Genomic DNA, 23,850 nt, shown 5'->3' on the forward strand with positions numbered 1-23,850 from the left:
ACACAGGTGCTTGCTAAAAACAAGACAGCCATGCTCCCTTGTGCATGTCCTTTCACATTCCAATTTGACCATGTTTTTTGTCCCTCAGGATGACCCATACATGATAGCGGACCCTCGCTACGGCAGATATGAAGGAGCCAACCCGGCCTACCCCCCATACAGAGAGCCCCCGCCAGAGAGACCCAGCTCCAGAACCAGCCAGTACTCAGACAGACCCTCCTCCAGGTCAGCGGAGAGTTACACTAGTACCAGTAACAGTACCCTATTACCAGTGCAAACTATGGAGAAGTAAGTGTGTGCATTGTGTGCGTGTTACAGCTGTACTGTTTACGTGGGTGGGTTGGATGGTCAAAAATCCCACACACCTCCATTGACAGTTTGGGACTGGAAAAGCCTTTGTCTGATGTGTTTGTGTGTGTAGTTGCTTTAGGGCCTAACGTTTGCTTTAGGGCCTAACCTTTTTGACCATCCCTCCGTGAGCTTGTGGACACTCAATCCTCCCTGTGTTCTGCTTATCCCAGGCAAGGTTTCCCCCCCGAAGACTATCAGAGAGCTAACCGAAGTGCTTATGATGACTACTATGCAGAGTATTACAAAAACCAGTACGGAGGTAAGAGCCACAGTACCAACCACCAATGACTTAGTTACATTGTGATAACTATGGTAGAATGTTAGGTAAAACTTACAAAACCTACAATTATTACTATACAAAGTAATGCACATTGGGTTATTCCTAACTTACACTGAGTGTACAAAACCTTAAAAACACCTTCCGAATATTGAGTTCCACTCCACCCTGCTGCCCTCAGAACAGCCTCAATTCGTCGGGGCATGGACCTACAGTGCATTCGGAAAGTATTCTAACCTCTTGACTTTTTCCACATTTTGTTACGTTACAGCCTTATTCTAAAATGTATTAAATTGTTTTTTTTTTCCCTCATCAATCCACACACAATACCCCATTATGATGAAGCAAAAACAGGTTGTTTTTTGCAAATGTATAAAATAAAAAGCTTTAATGAACTTAAAAAAAAAAAAAACTTTTCCCTCTTTTCCCCCCCCAATTTCGTGGTATCCAGTTGGTAGTTACAACCTCCTCCGAAACACAAGCCAGCCGAGCCGCACTGCTACTTGACACAATGTCCGCTTAACCCGGAAGCCAGCCGCACCAATGTGTCGGAGGAAACACCGTACACATGGCGACCGTGTCAGCGTGCATTGCGCCCGGCCCTCCACAGGAGTCACTAGTGCGCGATGGGACAAGAACATCGCTGCCCGGCCAAACCCTCCCCTAACCCGGACGAAGCTGGGCCAACTGTGTGCCGCCCCATGGGTCTCCCGGTCGTGGCCGGCTGCGACAGAGCCTGGACTCGAGCCAGAATCTCTAGTGGCACAGCTAGCACTGCGATGCAGTGCCTTAGATCACCGCGCCACTTGGGAGGCCCTGAAATATTACATTTACATATGTATTCAAACCCTTTACTTAGTACTTTGTTGAAGCACCTTTTGCAGCGATTAGAGCCTCGAGAGTCTTCTTGGGTATGACGCTACAAGCTTGGCACACCTGTATTGGGGGAGTTTCTCCCATTCTACTCAAGCTCTGTCAGGTTGGAGGGGAAGCGTCGCTGCACAGCTGTTTTCAGGTCTCCAGAGATGTTTGAAGTTCGGGCTCTGTCTGGGCCACTCAAGGACATTCAGAGACTCCCGAAACCATTCCTGCGTTGTCCTGGCTGTGTGCTTAGGGTTGTTGTCCTGTTGGAAGGTGAACCTTCGCCCCAGTCTGAGGTCCTGAGCGCTTTAGAGCAGGTTTTCATCAAGGATCTCTCTGTACTTTGCTCTGTTCATCTTTCCCTCGATCCTGACTAGTCTGCCAGTCTGCAGCTGAAAAATATCCCCACAGCATAATGCTTCTACCACCATGCTTCACCGTAGAGATGGTGCCAGGTTTCCTCCAGACGTGACGCTTGGCATTCAGGCCAAGGAGTTCAGTCTTGGTTTCATTAGACCAGAGAATCTTGTTTCTCATGCCCTGAGAGTCCTTCAGGTGCCTTTTGGCAAACTCCAAGCAGGCTGTCATGTGCCTTTTTCTGAGTGGCTTCCGTCTGACCACTCTACCATAAAGGCCTGATTGGTGGAGTGCTGCAGAGATGTTTGTCCTTCTTGAAGGTTCTCCCATCTCCTCTGATGAACTCTGGAGCTCTGTCAGATTGTCCATCAGGTCTTGGTCCAAATCAAATTTTATTTGTCACATACAATGGGGCAAAAAAGTATTTAGTCAGCCACCAATTGTGCAAGTTCTCCCACTTAAAAAGATGAGAGGCCTGGAATTTTCATCATAGGTACACTTCAACTATGACAGACAAAATGAGGGAAAAAAATCCAGAAAAGCACATTGTTGGATTTTTTATGAATTTATTTGCAAATTATGGTGGAAAATAAGTATTTGGTCACCTACAAACAAGTAAGATTTCTGGCTCTCACAGACCTGTAACTTCTTCTTTAAGAGGCTCCTCTGTCCTCCACTCGTTACCTGTATTAATGGCACCTGTTTGAACTTGTTATCAGTATAAAAGACACCTGTCCACAACCTCAAACAGTCACACTCCAAACTCCACTATGGCCAAGACCAAAGAGCTGTCAAAGGACACCAGAAACAAAATTGTAGACCAGCACCAGGCTGGGAAGACTGAATCTGCAATAGGTAAGCAGCTTGGTTTGAAGAAATCAACTGTGGGAGCAATTATTAGGAAATGGAAGACATACAACATCACTGATAATCTCCCTCGATCTGGGGCTCCACGCAAGATCTCACCCCGTGGGGTCAAAATGATCACAAGAACGGTGAGCAAAAATCCCAGAACCACACGGGGGGACCTAGTGAATGACCTGCAGAGAGCTGGGACCAAAGTAACAAAGCCTACCATCAGCAAGGGCATTGAAGATGAAACGTGGCTGGGTCTTTCAGCATGACAATGATCCCAAACACACCGCCCGGGCGAAGGAGTGGCTTCTTAAAAAGCATTTCAAGGTCCTGGAGTGGCCTAGCCAGTCTCCAGATCTCAACCCCATAGAATATCTTTGGAGGGAGTTGAAAGTCCGTGTTGCCCAGCAACAGCCCCAAAACATCACTGCTCTAGAGGAGATCTGCATGGAGGACTGGTCCAAAATACCAGCAACAGTGTGTGAAAACCTTGTGAAGACTTACAGAAAACGTTTGACCTCTGTCATTGCCAACAAAGGGTATATAACAAAGTATTGAGAAACTTTTGTTATTGACCAAATACTTATTTTCCACCATAATTTGCAAATTCATAAAAAATCCTACAATGTGATTTTCTGGATTTTCTTTTCTCATTTTGTCTGTCATAGTTGAGCACGCACCTGAGGGGCCCCTATGTTGAGGATAAGCGTCGCGGATGTGTTGTTACCTACCCTTCTAGTGTTCCATTATTGAAGTGGCCAGTGATTTCAAGTCTATGTATATGTGGCAGCAGGCTCTAAGGTGCAGGGTTACGTAACTGGGTTGAAGCCGCCTAGTGATGGCTTTTTAAGTCTGATGGCCTTGAGATAGATGTTTTTCAGTCTCTTGGTCCCAGCTTTGATGCACCTGTACTGACCCCTGGATGATAGCGGGGTGAACAGGCAGTGGCTTGGGTGGTTTTGCCCTTGATGATCTTTTTGACCTTCCTGTGACATCGGGTGCTGTAGGTGTCCTGGAGGGCAGGTAGTTTGCCCCCGATGATGCGTTGGCGAGACCGCACCACCCTCTGGAGAGGTTTGCGGTTGCGGGCGGTGCAGTTGCCGTACCAGTCGGTGATACAGCCCGACAGGTTGCTCTCAATTGTGCATCTGTAAAAGTTCGAGGGTTTTATGTGCCAAGCCAAATTTCTTCAACCTCCTAAGGTTCAACCTCCTGAGGTTGAAGAGGCACTGTTGCTCCTTCACCATGCTGTCTGTGTGGGTGGACCATTTCAGATCGCCAGTGATGTGTATGCGGAGTAACTTGAGTCTTTCCACCTGCTTCACTGCGGATGTGGATAGGGGCGTGCTTCTTCTGCTGTTTCCTGAAGTCCACGATCCTTTTGTTTTGTCGACATTGAGTGAGAGATTATTTTCCTGGTACCACATTCCCAGGGCCCTCACCTCCTCTCTTACTGCCCCGTAGCACTCACATCGGTAGCCATGAAGTGCTTTGAAAGGCTGGTCATGGCTCACATCAACAGCATCCTCCAGGATACACTAGGGCCAATCCAACAACCACACCGCCGCAACAGATCCACAGATGACGCAATCTCAGTCGCACTCAACACTGCCCTTTCCCACCTGGACAAAAGGAACACCTATGTGAGAATGCTGTTCGTTGACTACAGCTCAGTGTTCAACATCATAGTGCCCATGAAGCTCATCACTAAGCTAAGGACACTGGGACTTAACACCTCCCTCTGCAACTGGATCCTGGACTTCTTGACGGGCCGCCCCCAGGTAGTAAGGGTAGGCAACAACACGTCTGCCACGCTGATCCTCAACACTGGGGCCCCTCGGGTGTGTACTTAGTCTCCTCCTGTACTCCCTGTTCACCCATGACTGCGTGGCCAAGCACGACTCAAAGCAAAGTTTATTTGTCACGTGCGCCGAATACAACAGTTATAGACGTTACTGTGAAATGCTTACTTACTCCAACACCATCATTAAGTTTGCTGACAACACAACAGTGGTAGGCCTTATCACAGACAATGATGAGACAGCATATAGGGAGGAGGTCAGAGAACTGGCAGTGTGGTGCCAGGACTACAACCGCTCCCTCGATGTGAGCAAGACAAAGAAGCTGGTCGTGGGCTACAAGAGAAAGCGGGCCGAACAGGCCCCCATTAACATTGACGGGCCTGTAGTTGAGCGGTTCGAGAGTTTTAAGTTCCTTGGTGTCCACATCACCAACAAACTATTATGGTCCAAACACACCAAGACAAGTCGTGAAGAGGGCACGACAAAACCTATTCCCCCTCAGGAGATTGAAAAGATTTGGCAATGGTCCTCAAAAAGTTATACAGCTGCACGATCGAGAGCATCCTGACAGGTTGCATCACTGCCTGGTATGGCAACTGCTCGGCCTCCAACCACAAGGCACTACAGAGGGTAGTGCATACGGCCCATACATCGCTGGGGCTAAGCTTCCTGCCATCTAGGACCTACATTATAGATCGTGTCAGAGGAAAGCCCATAAAATTGTCAGACTCCGGGCACCCAAGTCATAAACTGTTTTCTCTGCTACCGCACGGCAACCAGTACCGTAGCGCCAAGTCTAGGACCAACAGGCTCCTTAACAGCTTTTAGCCCCAAGCCATAAGACTGCTAAACAATTAATACATTGGCCACTAAACTATTTACTGCACTGTTGGTTAATGGCTTGTAAGTAAGCATTTCGCGGTAAGGTCAACACTTGTTGTATTTGGCGCAGGTGGCAAATAAAGTTTGATTTGATTTATCCAGATGGGATAGGGCCGTGTGCAGTGCGATGGCATCGTCTGTGGATCTATTGGGGCTGTAAGCAAATTGAAGTGGGTCTAGGGGGTCAGGTAAGGTAGAGGTGATATGATCCTTAACTAGCCTCTCAAAGCACTTCATGATGACAGAAGTGAGTGCTACGGGGCGATAGTCATTTATTTCAGATACTTTTGCTTTCTTGGGTATACAAACAATGGTGGACAGCAGACTGGGATAGGGAGAGATTGAATATGTCCATAAACACTGCAGCCAGCTGGTCTGCACATGTTCTGAGGATGCGGCTCGGGATACCGTCTTGTCTCGCAGCCTTGCGAGGGTTAACACGTTTAATTGTCTTACGTCAACCACGGAGAAGGAAAGCCCGCAGTCCTTGGTAGCGGGCCGTGTCGGTGGCACTGTTATCCTCAAATAGGGTGAAGAAGGTGTTTAGCTTGTCCGGAAGCAAGACGTCGGTGTCCGCGACGTGGCTGGTTTCCCTTTGTAATCCGTTATTGTCTGTAGAACCTGCCACATACGTCTCGTTTCTGAGCCGTTGAATTGTGACTCCACTTTTTCTCTGTACTGACGTTTTGCCGGTTTGATTGCCTTACGGAGGGAGCATCTACACTGTTTGTATCCGGCCATATTCCCAGTCACCTTACCATGGTTAAATGTGGTGGTTCATGTTTTCAGTTTTGCGCGAATGCTGCCATTTATCCATGGTTTCTGGTTTGGTTAGCTTTTAATAGTCAGTGGGTACAACGTCTCCTATACACTTCCTGATAAACTCAGTCACCGTTTACGTGTATTCGTCAATGTTATTCTTAGAGGCTACCCGGATCATTGAATAGTCCTTAGCATGGGTACTTCCTGTTTGAGTTTCTGCCTATAGGAAGGGAGGAGCAAAATGGAGTCGTGATCAAATTTGCCGAATGGAGGGCGGGGGAGGACCTTGTAGGCATTTTGAAAATCTGAGTAGCAGTGGTCTGTTTTCTCAGAGCGAGTGCTACAGTCAAAGTGTTGGTAGAACTTTGGTAGCGTTTTACTCAAATTTGCATTGTTAAAATACCCAGCTACAATAAATGTGGCCTCAGGATATGTTGTTTCCAGTTTGCATAAAGTCCAGTGAAGTTCTTTGAGGGCTGTCGTGGTATCGGCTTGAGGGGGAATATACAGCTGTGACTATAACCATTTTAGAATAAGGCTGTAACGTAACAAAATGTTGAAAAACGCCAAGGGGTCTGAATACTTTCCGAATGCACTGTATGTACATGAATGCAGGGTAACGTCACTAGGCATCCGGAGAGATGATGATGATGATAATAAGGGTAAAATAAAGAACAGAGTAGCAGCTGCAAATGATGAGTGTAAAAGTGTATGTTTGTTTGGGTTGTCGGTATGTGTGTGTGAGTGATTTGTGTGTGTGTGTGTGTATACAAAGTCTAGTGAGTGCGTAGGGTCAGTGCAAAATAGTCAGTGTAGATAGTTCTGGTACCATTAGTTGACTTCAGCAGTCTGGCCATTTTAGCAGTCTTATGGCTTGGGGGTAGAAGCTGTCTCGGAGCCTGTTGGTCCGAGAGCCAATGATTATGGCGGCCTTGGGATTGTTAACCTGTTTAAAAGTTTTGCTCACATCAGCTTCGGAGAGCGAGGCCATACAGTCATCGGGAAAAGGGGCTTTCACACAAGGCACAGTTATATTCCTCGAAGCGAGACTAAAAGGCAATTTGGGAGTTCTGCGTCGCTGGGTTTGTCTTTGTAATTCATTATCGTTTGCAAGCCCTGCCATGTACGACGGGCGTCGTAGCTGATGTAAAAGGATTCCACCTTCTTCCTATATTTTCCTTTCGCATGATTGATGTCTCATTGGAGGTCGTATCGGCATTTCTTGTATGCGTCCATGTCCCGTTCATTGTAAGTGGTAGCTCAAGCCTTTAGCCCAGCTCAGATGTTGCCCTTATTCCATGGCTTTTGGTTGGGATATGTTCTTAGTCACTGTGGGGACGACGTTGTCTATGCACTTATTGATGAAGCCCATGACTGTTGTGGTAAACTCCTCAATGTTATTTGATGAATCCTGGAACATATCCCAGTCTGTACTAGCAAAACAGTCTTGTAGCCTTGTCTGCTTTGTCTGGCCACTTCCGTATTGAGCGCGTCACTTGTACTTCCTGTTTGAATTTTAGTTTGTAAACAGGAAGCAGGAGAATGGTGTCATGGTCAGATTCGCCAAAGGGAGGACCTTATGTGTGTTTTTGTGGGTAGAATAAAAGTGGTCTACAGTTTGTGTTGGTAGAAATTAGAGAAGTCTCTGCCCACCAAGAACGCTGCCTCTGGGTGAGCGGTTTCTTGTTTGTTTATGGACCCATAAACAAACAAGTGGTGTTGGCTTGTGGAGGAATGTAGACCGCCATGATGATTATAGATGAGAACTCTCTTGGTAGATTAAAGGCTCTGCAGCTTACATTGAGGTATTCTATATCAGGTGAGAAAAGCTTGCGATTTCCTTCACACTTCACACAGCACACCAGTTGTTATTTATGAAAAAACACGCAGCGACTCCTTTCGTTTTCCCCGAAGCCGCCGTGCGATCCTGCTGCTGCATGGAAAATCCACCGAGTACTACGTGTGTAGTGGCATCATCCAGCCACGTTTCAGTAAGACATATAATATTGAATCTTTTCTAGTCTCTATGATAGGAGACTCGAATGAAGCTCATCCATCTTATTCTCGAGTGACTGGACATTTGCCAATAGAACGGAGGAGAGCGCCGTTCGGTTTTTCTCTTCGCCTCAATTTCACCAGGACTCCACCTGGTCTACCGCGTTTACGCCTGCGGCATTTTGGTAGCCCATGGAACAAAGGAATAAGGTCCGGTATGAACAGTGGAACAGATGAGCCAGAGTTGAAATCGAGGTTAGTAATTGTCGATCTGATGTCCAGAAGTGCTTAGCGGTCATGTGATAATAGTATGAACTTTCTGTACAAAAAAAAGGTAAACGCGTTAAAAGTCTCTAAATAGCAAAGTTGGGTAGGAACTTGTAAGATGTCGCCCTTCTCCGTCTATTTCCTGATCTTCCCTGATGTTTTCCTGAACTTTTCAATACCTTTCTAATGCATTTCACTCACTTTGTGATGCACATTGTTACACCTTTCCTATATTCAAGTCTTTGACATTTTCAAAATAGCCTTATGAACATAGAAACTTTGTTGCAGTTTCTATCTGTGCAAGAATGGTTAAAAACACCATAAAATTATACAAAAATGGATATCTGTATTGGTGCAGAACTTCCACATAAGTGCATCCCTAATTTTAATGTCTAAAACCCGCTAGAAAGTATGTAAAAATGATAATGAAATAACTGCCCTTTTTCTGGCTCACAAATTGATTTTGATGAACTTATTTTTTATTTCATTTTTTATTTCACCGTTATTTAACCAGGTAGGCTAGTTGAGAACAAGTTCTCATTTGCAAATGCGACCTGGCCAAGATAAAGCATAGCAATTTGACACATACAACAACACAGAGTTACACATGGAATAAACAAACCATAGTCAATAATACAGTAGAACAAAAGAAAACAAAAAGTCTATATACAGTGAGTGCAAATGAGGTAAGATACGGGAGTTAAGGCAATAAATAGGCCATGGTGGCGAAGTAATTACAATATAGCAATTAAACACTGGAATGGTAGATGTGCAGAAGATGAATGTGCAAGTAGAGATACTGGGGTGCAAAGGAGTAAGATAAATAAATATAGTATGGGGATGAGGTAGGTAGATAGATGGGCTGTTTACAGATGGGCTATGTACAGGTGCAGTGATCTGTGAGCTGCTCTGACAGCTGGTGCTTAAAGCTAGTGAGGGAGATATGAGTCTCCAGCTTCAGAGATTTTTGCAGTTCGTTCCAGTCATTGGCAGGAGAGAACTGGAAGGAGAGGCGGCCAAAGGAGGAATTGGCTTTGGGGGTGACCAGTGAGATATACCTGCTGGAGCGCGTGCTACGAGTGGGTGCTGCTATGGTGATCAGTGAGCTGAGATAAGGCAGGGCTTTACCTAGCAGAGACTTGTAGATAACCTGTAGCCAGTGGGTTTGGCGACGAGTATGAAGCGAGGACCAACCAACGAGATCGTACAGGTCGCAATGGTAGGTAGTGTATGAGGCTTTGGTGACAAAACGGATGGCACTGTGATAGACTGCATCCAGTTTGTTAAGTAGAGTGTTGGAGGCTATTTTATAGATGACATCACCGAAGTCGAGGATTGGTAGAATGGTCAGTTTTACGAGGGTAATTGGTCCCTAGAAAATCTGTGCAGCCCTCCTTTTTGGTCCTCGAGCCAAAAAGTTTTCCCACTCCTGGGTTAGGGTCACTGCTGTGAAAACAGTGTAACATCAAATTATTAAAATACTTTTTTTCACCAGGTTTTCAGAATAATGTGCGTAAATGCAACAGAATTCCCTTTTTCTGCACTTTTCTCGGTACGCGTATTCTGACCTTGAACTTAAGCATGAGAAACATGAAAGTGTGGTGGATGTGTGTCTACAGATACCCTGACTTCATTTCACCACCATTGCACGTGATGAAACGATTAATAAAATTGAGCAACCCATCGGGTTCCAAGTGGAACAACATCTACTTTCTTTTTCAGATAGAAATAACACCATTATCTATGCACTGCAATTTACAAATAGAGAAGAGATATTGATAAGAGCTAGGTACGCCATTTGGATAAGGAGATTATAAAGATAAATGATAATTGTTTTAGATCTATCTTACCTTATCACTGGAGACAAATGTGAAACCAGTCATATGGCGGTGAACTGAAGCATATTAACATATCGCCTTTTCCACAGTGAAGTTTTTGAAATGCTGACCTTATACAGTGAAACCAATAATTCATTCGACAGTGACCATTTTTTTGTAATTTTGGTTCTGTACTCTAGCACTGAGTTTGAAAGGATACAATGAGGGTGAAGTGCAGACTGTCAGCTTTAATTTGAGGGTATTTTCATACATATCGGATGAACCGTTTAGAAATGACAGCACCTTTTTGTACATGGTCCCCCCATTTTAAGGTACTACAAGTATTTGTTGAATTGGCTTCACAGATGTGTATCGTTAGGCAGGTGTATTCATTTGTGTCGTTAGTGAATGCAGGAGAGCTGTTGAATAGTATTGATTCTAGACTTTGCTATTGCCTTTGGAGTTTGTTGTTGAGGTGTGACAACATGAGGAAGACGGCAGTGTCGATGCAAATGAAGCTGGCCGTCATAAGGCTCAGAAATGAAAATCAATCAATCAGGAACGTTGCAAAAACCCTGGGCATGCCCAAGTCAACAGTTTGGTTCATCAATAACAAGAAAAAAACAACCGGTGAACTCAATTATGTCAAAAGAATCGGTAGACTGAGGAAGACCACTGTAGTGGATGACCGGAGAATACTCTCTATGGTGAAGAAAACCCCCCTGACAACAGCCCAACAGATCAAAAACACTCTCCTGGATGCAGGTGTAGATGTGTCAAAGTCTACCATACGTAGAAGACTACACCAGCAGGACTACAGAAGGTACACTACAAGATGCAAACCACTGATAAGCATGAAGAACACAAAGGTGTGTTTACATTTTGCTAAAAAGCACCTAAAAGAGCCCCAAGAGTTCTGGAAAAAAGTATTGTGGACAGATGAGACAAAGATTAACATTTACCAGAGTGATGGAAACAGGAAAGTGTGGAGAAAAAAAAGATATGGCCATGATCCAAAGCATTATGGTTTGGGCCTGTTGCTGCCAGTGGAACAGGCTCACTTGTCTTCATTGATGATGTGACTGCAGACAGAATTAGAACAATGAATTCTGAAGTCTACAGAAATATTTTATCTGCTCAGATAAAACCAAATGCCTAAACTCATTGGACGGCACTTCATCATGCAACAAGACAATGAACCTAAACATACTGCTAGAGCAACAAAGGGGTTTTTGATGGAAAATCCTTGACTGGCTGAGTCAATCACCGGATCTGAATCCAATTGAACATGCATTTTACATGCTGAAGAGGAGACTGAAGGCAGTAAGTCCCCGAAACAAGCAGGAACTGAAGATGGCTGCCGTACAGGCCTGGCAGAGCATCACCAGGGAAGATACCCAGCGTCTGGTGATGTCGATGTAATTTCTAAACGGTTCATCCGATATGTATGAAAATACCCTCAAATTAAAGCTGATAGTCTGCACTTCACCCTCATTGGCATTGTATCCTTTCAAACTCAAAGTGCTAGAGTACAGAACCAAAATAACAAAAAAATGGTCAGCATCCAGCATCCTAATTTTTTCTGCATCTCATGAATGTTCTTCTTTGTGTTCGAGGTGTTTGAACTTAGATTCGTCTGTCCGTAACACTTTTCCAATCTTCCTCTGTCCAGTGTCTGTTCTTTTGCCCATCTTAATTTTTTATTTTTATTGGCCAGTCTGAGATATGGCTTTTTCTTTTCCATTACAACACATTGTTAGTTTACCTTTCTTTCCTCTGTCACATTTGTGTGGTTCTTCCTGAGGATCGCTAGCAAAAGTGGGTCATATTAGGCTAACGTAGGCCATTACAAGTTGTGCAATAATTTGGGACATGTAACCTAGTTGAATCATTATGGAACGCAGACCATATGTAGCAGTTTTAAGCCTGGCGCAGGGTTCACGACGACTGGAGCGTTGTCATCACAATTCCATTTATAGGACTACAGTTCAACCCCTATTTTATACTTTTTAAACCTATTTCATAGATTGAACAATTTCAATATGGCAACTTTCAGGATGAATCAAACCAGTTTTTTTATGCACAAATATATTTAATATGTAAAGGCTCTCCAACCGTTGTTTTATTTGCATCAATACTTTCCTAAATAATATACAAGATCAGAGTATTTTAAAATGTACCAATTGGTGCTGAAAAGGAGAAAATGTGTATTTGCATCGCTTTCTTTCATTGATCCCTAACCATTCTCTCCATATTCTAGTGAGTCTGTTGAACATTCTAGTTAAAGGTACACCAAATTTAAAGGGATGGCTTTAAATAAATGGACTGAAAACCTTATTCAATGAAAACTCCATGAGAAAGTCTGTTTTCCAGGAAGTGGCAGGGTTTTTAGCGGTTTAATTAAATGTATTTAGCACACACTAGGGAACCACGCCTGCAAAGCCTGTTATGCACCTGAATACCAACTGCGGAGAAGTGCGTAGGAAAGGCGTACATTTCTTAAGTCTGAATCGGGCGCTTAGTGAATAGGTGCTGCCAGCAGTAGGCAATGTACAAACAATACAGACACAAAGTCGACATAAAAAATGTACATACAGATTTGACAATATAAATACAGTAAACATCAGGATTAATTGCAAGAACAATGATATAATAACTAATTAAAACTCTAATGTAGTGTTAGCTAACGTTGACGTAATCCTGATGGTCTACACCTGTCTGTGTTTGTTCAGACCGGAGCAGGTGGGAGGGCTACAATGCTTCAGCAGGCACTTATGACCCCCGCTACAGAGACTACTACGACCAGAACTACTGGTACAACTACAACCCTGAGGCCTACCGGGGCAGGGAGGCAGCCTACTACAACCAGCAGCCCACCCAGCAGTACCCTGCCGCTACCGCCAGGTATTCGCTTAAACAGCCTTGATTGTTTTTCATTGACATATGTCATTTATACAGCCTTGATTGTTTTTCATTGAGATATGTCACTAATGATAGGGAAAGACAGATGGGTAGAGGAATACAGAATGAAGGTGCAGGGTTTGAACCCATGCCGCAAGGGGCAATGTGTGGTCCAGAATTAGGAGTGCTACCACTAAACCAGACTATGGCTTCATTAGCACTTCCAGATACTCAGTCATAGTAACATTTTCTATTTTGCTAAACTCGCCTCATCTACAACAAACTTGTAGCGTCCATCAAGCTTGACTTTGATGCATATCATATATTTATGTTGAAGGGATGGTTCACTCAATTACAAAATTACATATTTGTTTCTTTGCCTTATAAGCAATTTATGGACAAGGACATCCATCGATTAGGTTTGTTTACATAGCCACTGCCACCACCTAACTTTTGGGGTGAACTACCCCTTTAATGAGAGACAAGCCCTGAAATGATTGTTCTGCATTCCAATCTCAGTGTTAGTAATCACCCCCCAGTTTGATGTCAGTGTTGTGACGCCTAACATGGCCAAGTCCAGTTCTAATGGAGTTTCTGTGTGTAGGCCACCGGGCTATGACGACAAGTGGCGCTACTATCCTGGTTACGATGCCAGTTTTGACGATGACTACCGGCGGCAGAAGGACCAGTACAGGGACGATTTTGACCGACGGAGCGTCCACAGCGAACAGTCGGCCCACAGTCTACACAGCTCCCAAAGCCATCGCAGCCGTCGCAGCAGCTTTAGCTCCCGCTCACAACAGGTGTGTGTCTATATGGATTTGCGAAAGACTGTCTTAATTTCCTTCCAGTGTTGGTACTTTTTTATTTGTTTTTAGTATGGATCATCACGTCAGTGTGTGAATAACTTGGGTGTTGTAGTTTCTTCAAACCATCCAAAATATTAACTTATGTACCCCCCCCCTCTGCCCTGTAGAGTGAGGTGTACAGGTCTCAGCCTGACCTGACAGCGGTTTACGACCCCGCTGTTTCTACCCTGCCTGTGGACTACTCCTATGGGCAATACCCAGAGCAGACGGATCCCGGACAGAGCTTCAGCCAGTACCCCTACACCTCGGGCTACCAGGCAGACGACAGCACCTGGGTCGTCGCTGAGCAGCGTAAGAACATTGTTACTGGTAACATTCATTTGTCATTTCTGGTTTGCAGAACAGAAGAAAGAACCAGAAGTTGTTGAGTCTCATGAGTTATTCTGACTGATCTGGGGATTTTCCTGATTGCTGACCTTATCTGATTCTTGAAATGTCCTTGTGGAAATTGGGACAGAATTTTCAGTCTGTTCAGATTTTGGATTGTTTATAAAGTTCTCCCTCTCCCCCCTCAGCTCCTCCTCGTCCCATTACTCCAGAGAAGTACTCGGTATCCCACCGCTGTGCCCGCTTCGGGCCAGGTGGTCAGCTGATCCAGGTCCTGCCCAACCTCCCCTCGGCCGGCCAGCCTGCTCTAGTGGAGATCCACAACATGGAGGTAACCCTGAGAACCCAACCCACAACCCAGCCTTCTAATCGGCTAAGGCCGGAATTCAGTTGTCATCGATAGCGTTTCAAAGAGCACTAGAAATAATCAATCTATACTGTGGTTGATTGGGATTCAAATATTTGAAGTATGGGTGTGGCTTTGTGTCAATAATATCCCATGGTAATATCCATGTGATGTCAACCTTTAAATACACAGGGAGGTGATGGGATGTCCACCAAGTAGCTTGTGAAGTGTGTTGGCCATAATGAGGTTGATATCTCCAATATAGCATAATTTTGCTGAGAAGAATGTCGCAGTTCAGGCAAATTCAAATCTGGAACTTGAAGCCAGTTCCACTGCTGAGTTTCATTCTTCCCCTCGAATCAGGGACTTTAGACCTGGAACACCAAGTGGGTGCAATTAATTATCAGGTAAAACAGAAAACCAGCAGTACTCTAGGTAGTTGCGCTATGGGCTCTTGTTTTACGTCAGCTAGGTGCTGAACATGACCCTGGTGTTTCACCGTCTGCTTCGGTGGTGTTGATGCTTCTGATGAGTTAGCTAGTCTGTGTAAGACATCCTTAACTGGGGGTCTGTCATTGATTGTTGTGAGAAGGTGTGAGTTATGATCAGCATTTTAGCACATGGGTGTAAGGAAGCGAATGGATTGAGATTGGCAATCACTAGAGGAGATGGCAGTTCACTTGCAGCTCATGTATCATCAGACCGATACAGAACTGAACATGCATGAAGGGTTTACCACAGCTGGTTTCTGTATAAAGCATATTTTATACCCAACGTAAGTACGCTTAGCAAAATTGCTTTCTTCCGTAGTTGCATCATGTTACAGATTTTGACCTGCACACTTGTGTGTATATTTGTGACGCCCATTTTGCATAGCTAATAAACTAGGCTTTTATAAATTAGGCAATAGAAATGCTAAACAAGGTCATTGTTTTATTATACACCATAGGAAAAAACAATTTGAATAGATTGTGAAATGATGACCATTAAATGGCCTTTTGAAGTGTATTTCTTGACCATCTATGGTTTTCCTACAGACGATGCTGCAGGACACACCAGACCAATCCGAGCTGCGCTCCTTCCCCGGACCGCTTTTGAAGTAAGAGCGTTTTGACCTTTCACCCTTAACCCCTGATGCCTAGTCTCCTAGAATGAGATAAAGATTAGGCTACATCCTAGCTATTTTCATACCCAACTGCTTAGCTACGTGTGCTACCTGCTTGTCTGTCTGTGTGAGATTGACTACATTGCAGGCAGACTATGCAGAAGGATTGATCTACAAATCCCCTTGTATCCCAAATTCTGTGATAAAAATGAGCAATTCTGTGCTTCGCCTTGCTCAAACTGGTTCCCTCAAGCAAGCTGTGTGTTACTTCTCAAAGGGAGGAGACTCACAAGGTCGACGTGATAAAGTTCTCCCAGAACAAAGGCCTGGAGTGTGCCCGCAACAACGACCTCCTGGACAAGGACTCGGCTGCCCTCCTCTGGGACTTCATCGTGCTGCTGTGTAGGCAGAACGGGGTAAGACTGGTGGTCGGAGGTGGGACAAGACTCTTATGTTATTTAAGTTTCATTGTCTGTATCACAGATGCATTAAAAGACAACAAAAATATAAACATGGTGTAGACCCCTCAAATTCAAATGTGGACCTTGAAGCCAGTTTCACTGCTTTTTTTCATTCTTCCCTTCTAATAAGTGACTGATTTAGACCTGGGACACCAGGTGGGTGCCATTTATCAGGCAAAACAGAAAGCCAGCAGTACACTGGACCCTTCAGGGTCGTATTTAAATACCCCTGTTATAGACCGTTGCATCAGACATACTTGTTGTGTGTATAGTCCATTCAGAAAGTATTCACATTTTGTTACGTTTCTGCCTTATTTTAAAATTGATGAAATAAAATGTTTTCCTCATCAATCTACACACAATACCCCATAATGACAAAGCAAAAACATGTTTTTAGAAATGGGAGACTGGGAGACTTGATTTTCAGCGGCAGGGACTGGGAGACTAGCCAGAATCAAGGGAAAGATGAACGTAGCAAAGTACAGAGATCCTTGATGAAAACCTGCTCCAGAACACTCAGGACCTCAGGACACCTTCCAGCAGGACAACGACCCTAATCACACAGCCAAGACAATGCAGGAGTGGCTTCGGAACAAGTCTCTGAATGTTCTTGAGTGGCCCAGCCAGAGCCCGGACTTGAACCTGATCGAACATCTCTGGAGAGACCTGAAAATAGCTGTGTAGCGACTCTCCCCATTCTACCTGACAGAGCTTGAGAGGATCTGCAGTGAAGAATGGGAGAAACTCCCAAAATACAGGTGTGCCAAGCTTGTAGTGTCATACCCAAGAGGACTCAAGCTGGAGACTTACATTTCCCTCACTAACTTTAAACATCAGCTATCTGAGCAGCTAACCGATCGCTGCAGCTGTACATAGTCTATCTGTAAATAGCCCACCCAATCTACCTACCTCATCCCCCATATTGTTTTTATTTACTTTGCTGCTCTTTTGCACACCAGTATCACTACTTACACCTTATCATCATCTGCTCATCTATCACTCCAGTGCTAAATTGTAATTACTTTGCTACTATGGCCTATTTATTGCCTTACCTCGTCATGTCATTTGCGCACACTGTATATAGACTTTTTTTCCTATTGTGTTATTGACTGTACGCTTGTTTATTCCATCTGTCGCTTTGCTTTATCTTGGCCAGGTCGCAGTTGTAAATGAGAACTTGTTCTCAACTAGCCTACCTGGTTAAATAAAGGTTAAATTAAAAAAAATTAATTAAAAATATCTCAAGGCTGTAATCGCTGCCAAAAGTGCTGAGTAAAGGGTCTGAATTCTTATGTAAATGTGATATTTCCATATTTCAAAAATATATAAATAAATTGCTTTGTCATGGGTTATTGTCTGTAGATTGAGGAGGGGGGAAATGATTTAATCAATTTTAGAATAATGCTGCTGCGTGACAAAATGTGGAGTAAGTCAAGGGGTCTGAATACTTTCCGAAGGCTCTGTATGTGTAACACTACATGTTAATGTTTTTAAATGTATGTCAATTGTAAAGTCTGGTCTAATGTATTTTTCTTATGTGTCAGACCCCAGTAAGACAAGCAGTCTCTAATTGGGATCCTAATAAATCAAATCAAACACAGACCGTTGCATCAGACATAGACATCAGACGATTGTGAAGACCACATACTCTTTGGTGTTTTTGTGTGGTGACTGTGTTTGTGTGTCAGTATGGTTCTTTATGAGGGTGAGAGTGTATGTGTTTTCATTTGTGTGTCTATGGCAAAAGTCTACTTCTCTTGAGGTCTAGTCTATCAAGCAGTGGGGATAGTGTGTGACTGACAGTATTTCTTGGTTTGCACAGTCATGACTGAAATTATTTGCACCATTTTGAAAAAGATGAGCAAAAAAAGACTGTATAATACAAATACTGAGCTATTTTGTATCCCCCCAAAAATTGGTAGTTTGTTATTTTATACAAATGCTCAGAGAAAGACATTTTGTTTAACAAGTAATCTTTTTTTTCTCAAAGATAGTGGTCAAAATGATTGGCACCCTTTCTTTCAAGACTCCTACACCCTGTACTTGTGAGGATAATGGCACTGAGCCTTTTTCTAAAATGTTCTATGAGATTGGAGAACATATTAGGAGGGATTTTAGACCATTCCTCCATACAGAATCTTTCCAGACGGTTGATATTCTTTATTTGCGCTTATGGACTGCCCTCTTTAATTCAATCCACAGGTCTTCAATGTGGTTCAAGTCCGGAGACTGAGATGGCCATTGCAAAATGTTGATTTTGTGGTCAATTAACCATTTCTTTGTGGATTTTGATGTGTGCTTGGGGTAGGGCTGGGTGATTTTATATAGAATTAATTTGAATTCATGTTTTAGCGCAATGTCCCAAATGCCTTTATTGCAAGAATCAAGTTTCTTGTTTTTATGAGCGTTCTATGTCTTGTTGGACTCGTCTCCTTCGCTCCTTCTGTGCTGTGTGCACTGTGCACTTTCCCACTCGCACACAGACACTTTTTACTCTCTGACAAGCAGTTTAAACTCGCCATTTGCATTTGAGGTTTGGTCCAACTGAGTCGTCATATGAACACTGAATTGCTTAGACATTATTTTACTGTAATAGATGAGAACTTAACCTTTCTAACGATACCCTTTTTATGTCACAACTCAAAATGTAGAACAAAGCAGACCTTAATAAAACGAGAGTATCAATGAACATGTTGTGGAAAATGTATGCTCAGTTTCTGACGCGCATAGCATTAGATTATTCCTGACTGTTAGAAATGTAGTATATTGACCTTTAATTGTGCAACAAAGTTTATTTAGGAAAAAAAATGAAAAAAATGTAGATGTATATCGTGACCCACCCATAAGTTTGAAAGAATCAAGATATGATTTTTAGGCCATATAGCCCAGCAGTGGCTTGGGGTAATTGTCTTGCTGGAAGATCAACTTGCGACCAAGATTCAGCCTCCAGCAATTTGTATTAGTATAAAATAATTCTAATGTTAATTTTTTGTTGCATGCAATATAGCTCAGTGTTCTATATTTTTATAGTAATTTTTGCTCATCTTTATCAAGGGTGCCAATAATTTTGGTCACGACTGTGGTGTAGGCATATATCTAAACAATCCTCTTTCTCCCTCTTCCTCGATCTTCCCTTTTCTCCCAGACCGTGGTTGGGACTGACATAGCTGATCTGTTGCTGAAGGAGCATCGCTCAGTGTGGTTGCCTGGCAAGTCACCTAACGAGGCCAACCTGATTGACTTCAACAACGAGCCACTGGCGCGGGCCGAGGAGGAGCCTGGGACGGGACCACTGTCCCTCCTATCAGACACCTTCATGACTGTCCCCGAGAACGTAGGCAAGGAAACGGAGCGCTTCAGGGAACTGCTGCTATTTGGTCGCAAGAAGGTATGAATCTACCTTGAATTTACTGGTTTATGTTAAGTGCGAGAGTAGGAGGAAATTCATCTTTTTAGGAGACAATGTGAAAAACATGCTTTGCGACATTGTAACAGAATCCTATGAGAACTTTCATTACTTCTAAAATGCAATGCAAGCAGGATAAAATTGCAGAATGTGATTGTATGGGAACTTAGTTAACCCACTTAGTGCATATTTAGAAATTTTGACTGTGGTGTGATTACGTGTACTATAGCTATATGTGTGTTATCCTTTTTACTACCTGTGCTTGTGTAGGATGCCCTGGAGGCAGCCATGAAGGGAGCTCTGTGGGGCCACGCCCTGCTGCTGGCCAGTAAGATGGACAGCCGGACACACGCTCGCGTCATGACCAGGTGGGTGAAGAGAACGCATGCAACCCATGCACATCGAATGGCTTTAGTCAGGGGCTTCAGCAAAAAAAGAAGATTCTAAACACAGATCTATGCTGCTAGCCTGGTCCCAGATCTGCCAAACATGGCATGATAACGATTATAGGAGTTGGCTATACAGCAACAGATCTGGGACCAGAGTGTATACTAGGAATCTAGCTAGATCTACTCAGCGTTTTCTAAAGCTAGCCAGCTTCAGTTAGCTTCATCCATGTTACGAAGGTGGATGGATAGTGATCCTTCAGCTACCGCTAGCTTGAGTAGAACTCGGCCATGCTTGTAACTGTGCATACATGTTGCACGTGGACACCCCAGCTAGTCAAACGCCAAACTCTTTACGAAAAAAAAAAAAAAAAAGTTATTCAGCAGGCTAAGGTGGGAAATAGGCTACTAGAAGAGCACTCTTTCTTTTATTCCTCGTGTCATTAATGCCGTCTTTGGTGTGAAATGCACAAGCACCTTTATCCCCTCTATCAAGATTTTTTTTGTATTAAGTTATATGAAAGTTTCATTGCGGTTTAAGTTTCATATTCACCCTGTCATAAATGGGTGGTGTGATTTTGTATTTGGATACAACTATTTTTAACACACCATTTGAAATGTTTAATTTGTCTTCCTCAAAAATGGTCTGGAGAATGAAGGGATGATGCACTCTTTGCGAGATGGAGGGAATCTAATTTGTTTGGTCCTCAACTCGAAGCTCAAACACTTAGGTTCTTAAGAATCTTAAGAATCTCATATATAAAATATATTTTGATTTGTTTAACACTTTAACACTTTGTTGGTCACTACACGATTCCATATGTGTTATTTCATAGTTTTGATTCTACAATGTAGAAAATAGTAAATAAAGAAAAACCCTGGAATGAATAGGTGTGTCCAAACCTTTGACTGGTACTGTATATTTATTTATATTTATTTTAACCTTTTATTGAACTCGACAAGTCAGTTAAGAACAAATTCTTACTTTACGATGACGGCCAACCCCGACCAAACCCTCCCCTAACCCTGACGATGCTGGGCCAATTCTGCGCCGCCCTATGGAACTCCCAATCACAGCCGGTTGTGATACAGCCCGAGATCGAACCATGGTCTGTAGTGATGCCTCTAGCACTGAGATAGATTGCTGCGCCACTCGGGAGCCCAAAGAATATCACATATACATAAGTATTCATACTCTTTACTCAGTACTTTATTGAAGCACCCTTTGTCAGTGATTACAGCTTCAAGTCTTCTTGGGTATGACGAGAAGCTTGGCACACCTGTATTTGGGGAGTTTCTCCCATTCTTCTCTGCAGTTCCTCTCAAGCTTTGTCAGGTTGGATGGGGAGTGTCGCTGCACAGCTATTTTCAGGTCTCCCCAGAGATGTTCGATCGGGTTCAAGTCCGGGTTCTGGCTGGGCCACTCAAGGACATTCAGAGATTTGTCCCGAAGCCACTCCTGCGTTGTCTTGGCTGTGTGCTTAGGGTTGTTGTCCTGTTGGAAGGTTAACCTTCGCCCCAGTCTGAGATCCTGAGCGCTCTGGAGCAGGTTTTCATCAAGGATCTCTCTGTACTTTGCTCCGTTCATCTTTCCCTCGATGCTGACTACTCTCCCAGTCTCTGCCGCTGAAAAACATCCCCACAGCATGATGCTGCCACCCATGCTTCACCGTAGGGATGGTGCCAGGTGTCCTCCAGGCGTGACGCTTGGCATTCAGGCCAAAGAGTTCGATCTTTGTTTTCTCATGGTCTGAGAGTTCTTTAGGTGCCTTTTGGAAAACTCCAAGCGGGCTGTCATGTGCCTTTTGCTGAGAAGTGGCTTCCATCTGGCCACTACCATAAAGGCCTGAATGGTGATGTGCTGCAGAGATGATTGTCCTTCTGGAAGGTTCTCCCATCACCACAGAGGAACTCTAGAGTGACCATCGTGTGGTATCCTTCCCCAGATCTGCCTCGACACAATCCCATCTCGGAGCTCTACGAACAATTCCTTCGACCTCATAGCTTGGTTTTGGCTCTGACAAGCATTTGTCAACTGTGGTTCTTTTTATATAGACAGGTGTGTGTGTCTTTGCAAATCATGTCCAATCAATTGAATCTACCACAGGTGGAGTCCAAGTTGTAGAAACATCTCAAGGATGATCAATGGAAGAAGGATGCACTGGAGCTCAATTTCGAGTCTTATAGCAAAGGATCTGAATACTTACAGTGAGGGAAAAAAGTATTTGATCCCCTGCTGATTTTGTACGTTTGCCTACTGACAAAGAAGTGATCAGTCTATAATTTTAATGGTAGGTTTATTTGAACAGTGAGAGACAGAATAACAACAAAAAAATCCAGAAAAACGCATGTCAAAAACGTTATAAATTGATTTGCATTTTAATGAGGGAAATAAGTATTTGACCCCCTCTCAATCAGAAAGATTTCTGGCTCCCAGGTGTCTTTCATACAGGTAACGAGCTGAGATTAGGAGCACACTCTTAAAGGGAGTGCTCCTAATCTCAGTTTCTTACCTGTATAAAAGACACCTGTCCACAGAAGCAATCAATCAATCAGATTCCAAACTCTCCACCATGGCCAAGACCAAAGAGCTCTCCAAGGATGTCAGGGACAAGATTGTAGATCTACACAAGGCTGGAATGGGCTACAAGACCATTGCCAAGCAGCTTGGTGAGAAGGTGACAACAGTTGGTGCTATTATTCGCAAATGGAAGAAACACAAAAGAACTGTCAAACTCCCTTGGCCTAGGGCTCCATGCAAGATCTCACCTCGTGGAGTTGCAATGATCATGAGAATGGTGAGGAGTCAGCCCAGAACTACACAGGAGGATCTTGTCAATGATCTCAAGGCAGCTGGGACCATAGTCACCAAGAAAACAATTGGTAACACACTACGCCGTGAAGGACTGAAATCCTGCAGCGCCCGCAAGGTCCCCCTGCTCAAGAAAGCACATATACATGCCCGTCTGAAGTTTGCCAATGAACATCTGAATGATTCAGAGGACAACTGGGTGAACGTGTTGTGGTCAGATGAGACCAAAATGGAGTTCTTTGGCATCAACTCAACTTGCCGTGTTTGGAGGAGGAGGAATGCTGCCTATGACCCCAAGAAACCATCCCCACCGTCAAACATGGCGGTGGAAACATTATGCTTTGGGGGTGTTTTTCTGCTAAGGGGACAGGACAACTTCACCGCATCAAAGGGACGATGGACGGGGCCATGTACCGTCAAATCTTGGGTGAAAACCTCCTTCCCTCAGCCAGGGTATTGAAAATGGGTTGTGGATGGGTATTCCAGCATGACAATGACCCAAAACACACGGCCAAGGCAACAAAGGAGTGGCTCAAGAAAAAGCACATTAAGGTCCTGGAGTGGCCTAGCCAGTCTCCAGACCTTAATCCCATAGAAAATCTGTGGAGGGAGCTGAAGGTTCGAGTTGCCAAACGTCAGTCTCGAAACCTTAATGACTTGAAGAAGATCTGCAAAGAGGAGTGGGACAAAATCTCTCCTGAGATGTGTGCAAACCTGGTGGCCAACTACAAGAAACATCTGACCTCTGTGATTGCCAACAAGGGTTTTGCCACCAAGTACTAAGTCATGTTTTGCAGAGGGGTCAAATACTTATTTCCCTCATTAAAATGCAAATCAATTTATAAAATTTTTGACATGCGTTTTTCTGGATTTTTTTGTTGATATTCTGTCTCTCACTGTTCAAATAAACCTACCATTAAAATTACAGACTGATAATTTCTTTGTCAGTGGGCAAACGTACAAAATCAGCAGGGGATCAAATACTTTTTTCCCTCACTGTATGTAAAGCAT

At 43.8% G+C, this 23,850-nt stretch overlaps 1 protein-coding gene across 5 annotated transcripts in view; it reads left to right on the top strand.

Annotated features, from left to right (window-relative positions):
- The window catches only part of sec16a (SEC16 homolog A, endoplasmic reticulum export factor), an 80,098-nt gene that overhangs the window by 23,546 nt on the left and 32,702 nt on the right, over nt 1-23,850 (top strand). For 4 of the 5 annotated variants that reach the window (XM_071351579.1, XM_071351578.1, XM_071351582.1 and 1 more), the window contains 10 exons: nt 89-288; nt 522-610; nt 12,959-13,130; nt 13,732-13,930; nt 14,104-14,287; nt 14,512-14,654; nt 15,707-15,768; nt 16,052-16,190; nt 19,381-19,623; nt 19,912-20,009. In XM_071351579.1, coding sequence (XP_071207680.1) covers nt 89-288; nt 522-610; nt 12,959-13,130; nt 13,732-13,930; nt 14,104-14,287; nt 14,512-14,654; nt 15,707-15,768; nt 16,052-16,190; nt 19,381-19,623; nt 19,912-20,009 — 1,529 coding nt within the window. The remainder of the gene's footprint in view (nt 1-88; nt 289-521; nt 611-12,958; nt 13,131-13,731; nt 13,931-14,103; nt 14,288-14,511; nt 14,655-15,706; nt 15,769-16,051; nt 16,191-19,380; nt 19,624-19,911; nt 20,010-23,850) is intronic. The other variant, XM_071351580.1, reaches the window with a different exon arrangement.

This window comes from Salvelinus alpinus, chromosome 18, assembly GCF_045679555.1.
Source record: "Salvelinus alpinus chromosome 18, SLU_Salpinus.1, whole genome shotgun sequence".
Lineage (NCBI taxonomy): Eukaryota > Metazoa > Chordata > Actinopteri > Salmoniformes > Salmonidae > Salvelinus > Salvelinus alpinus.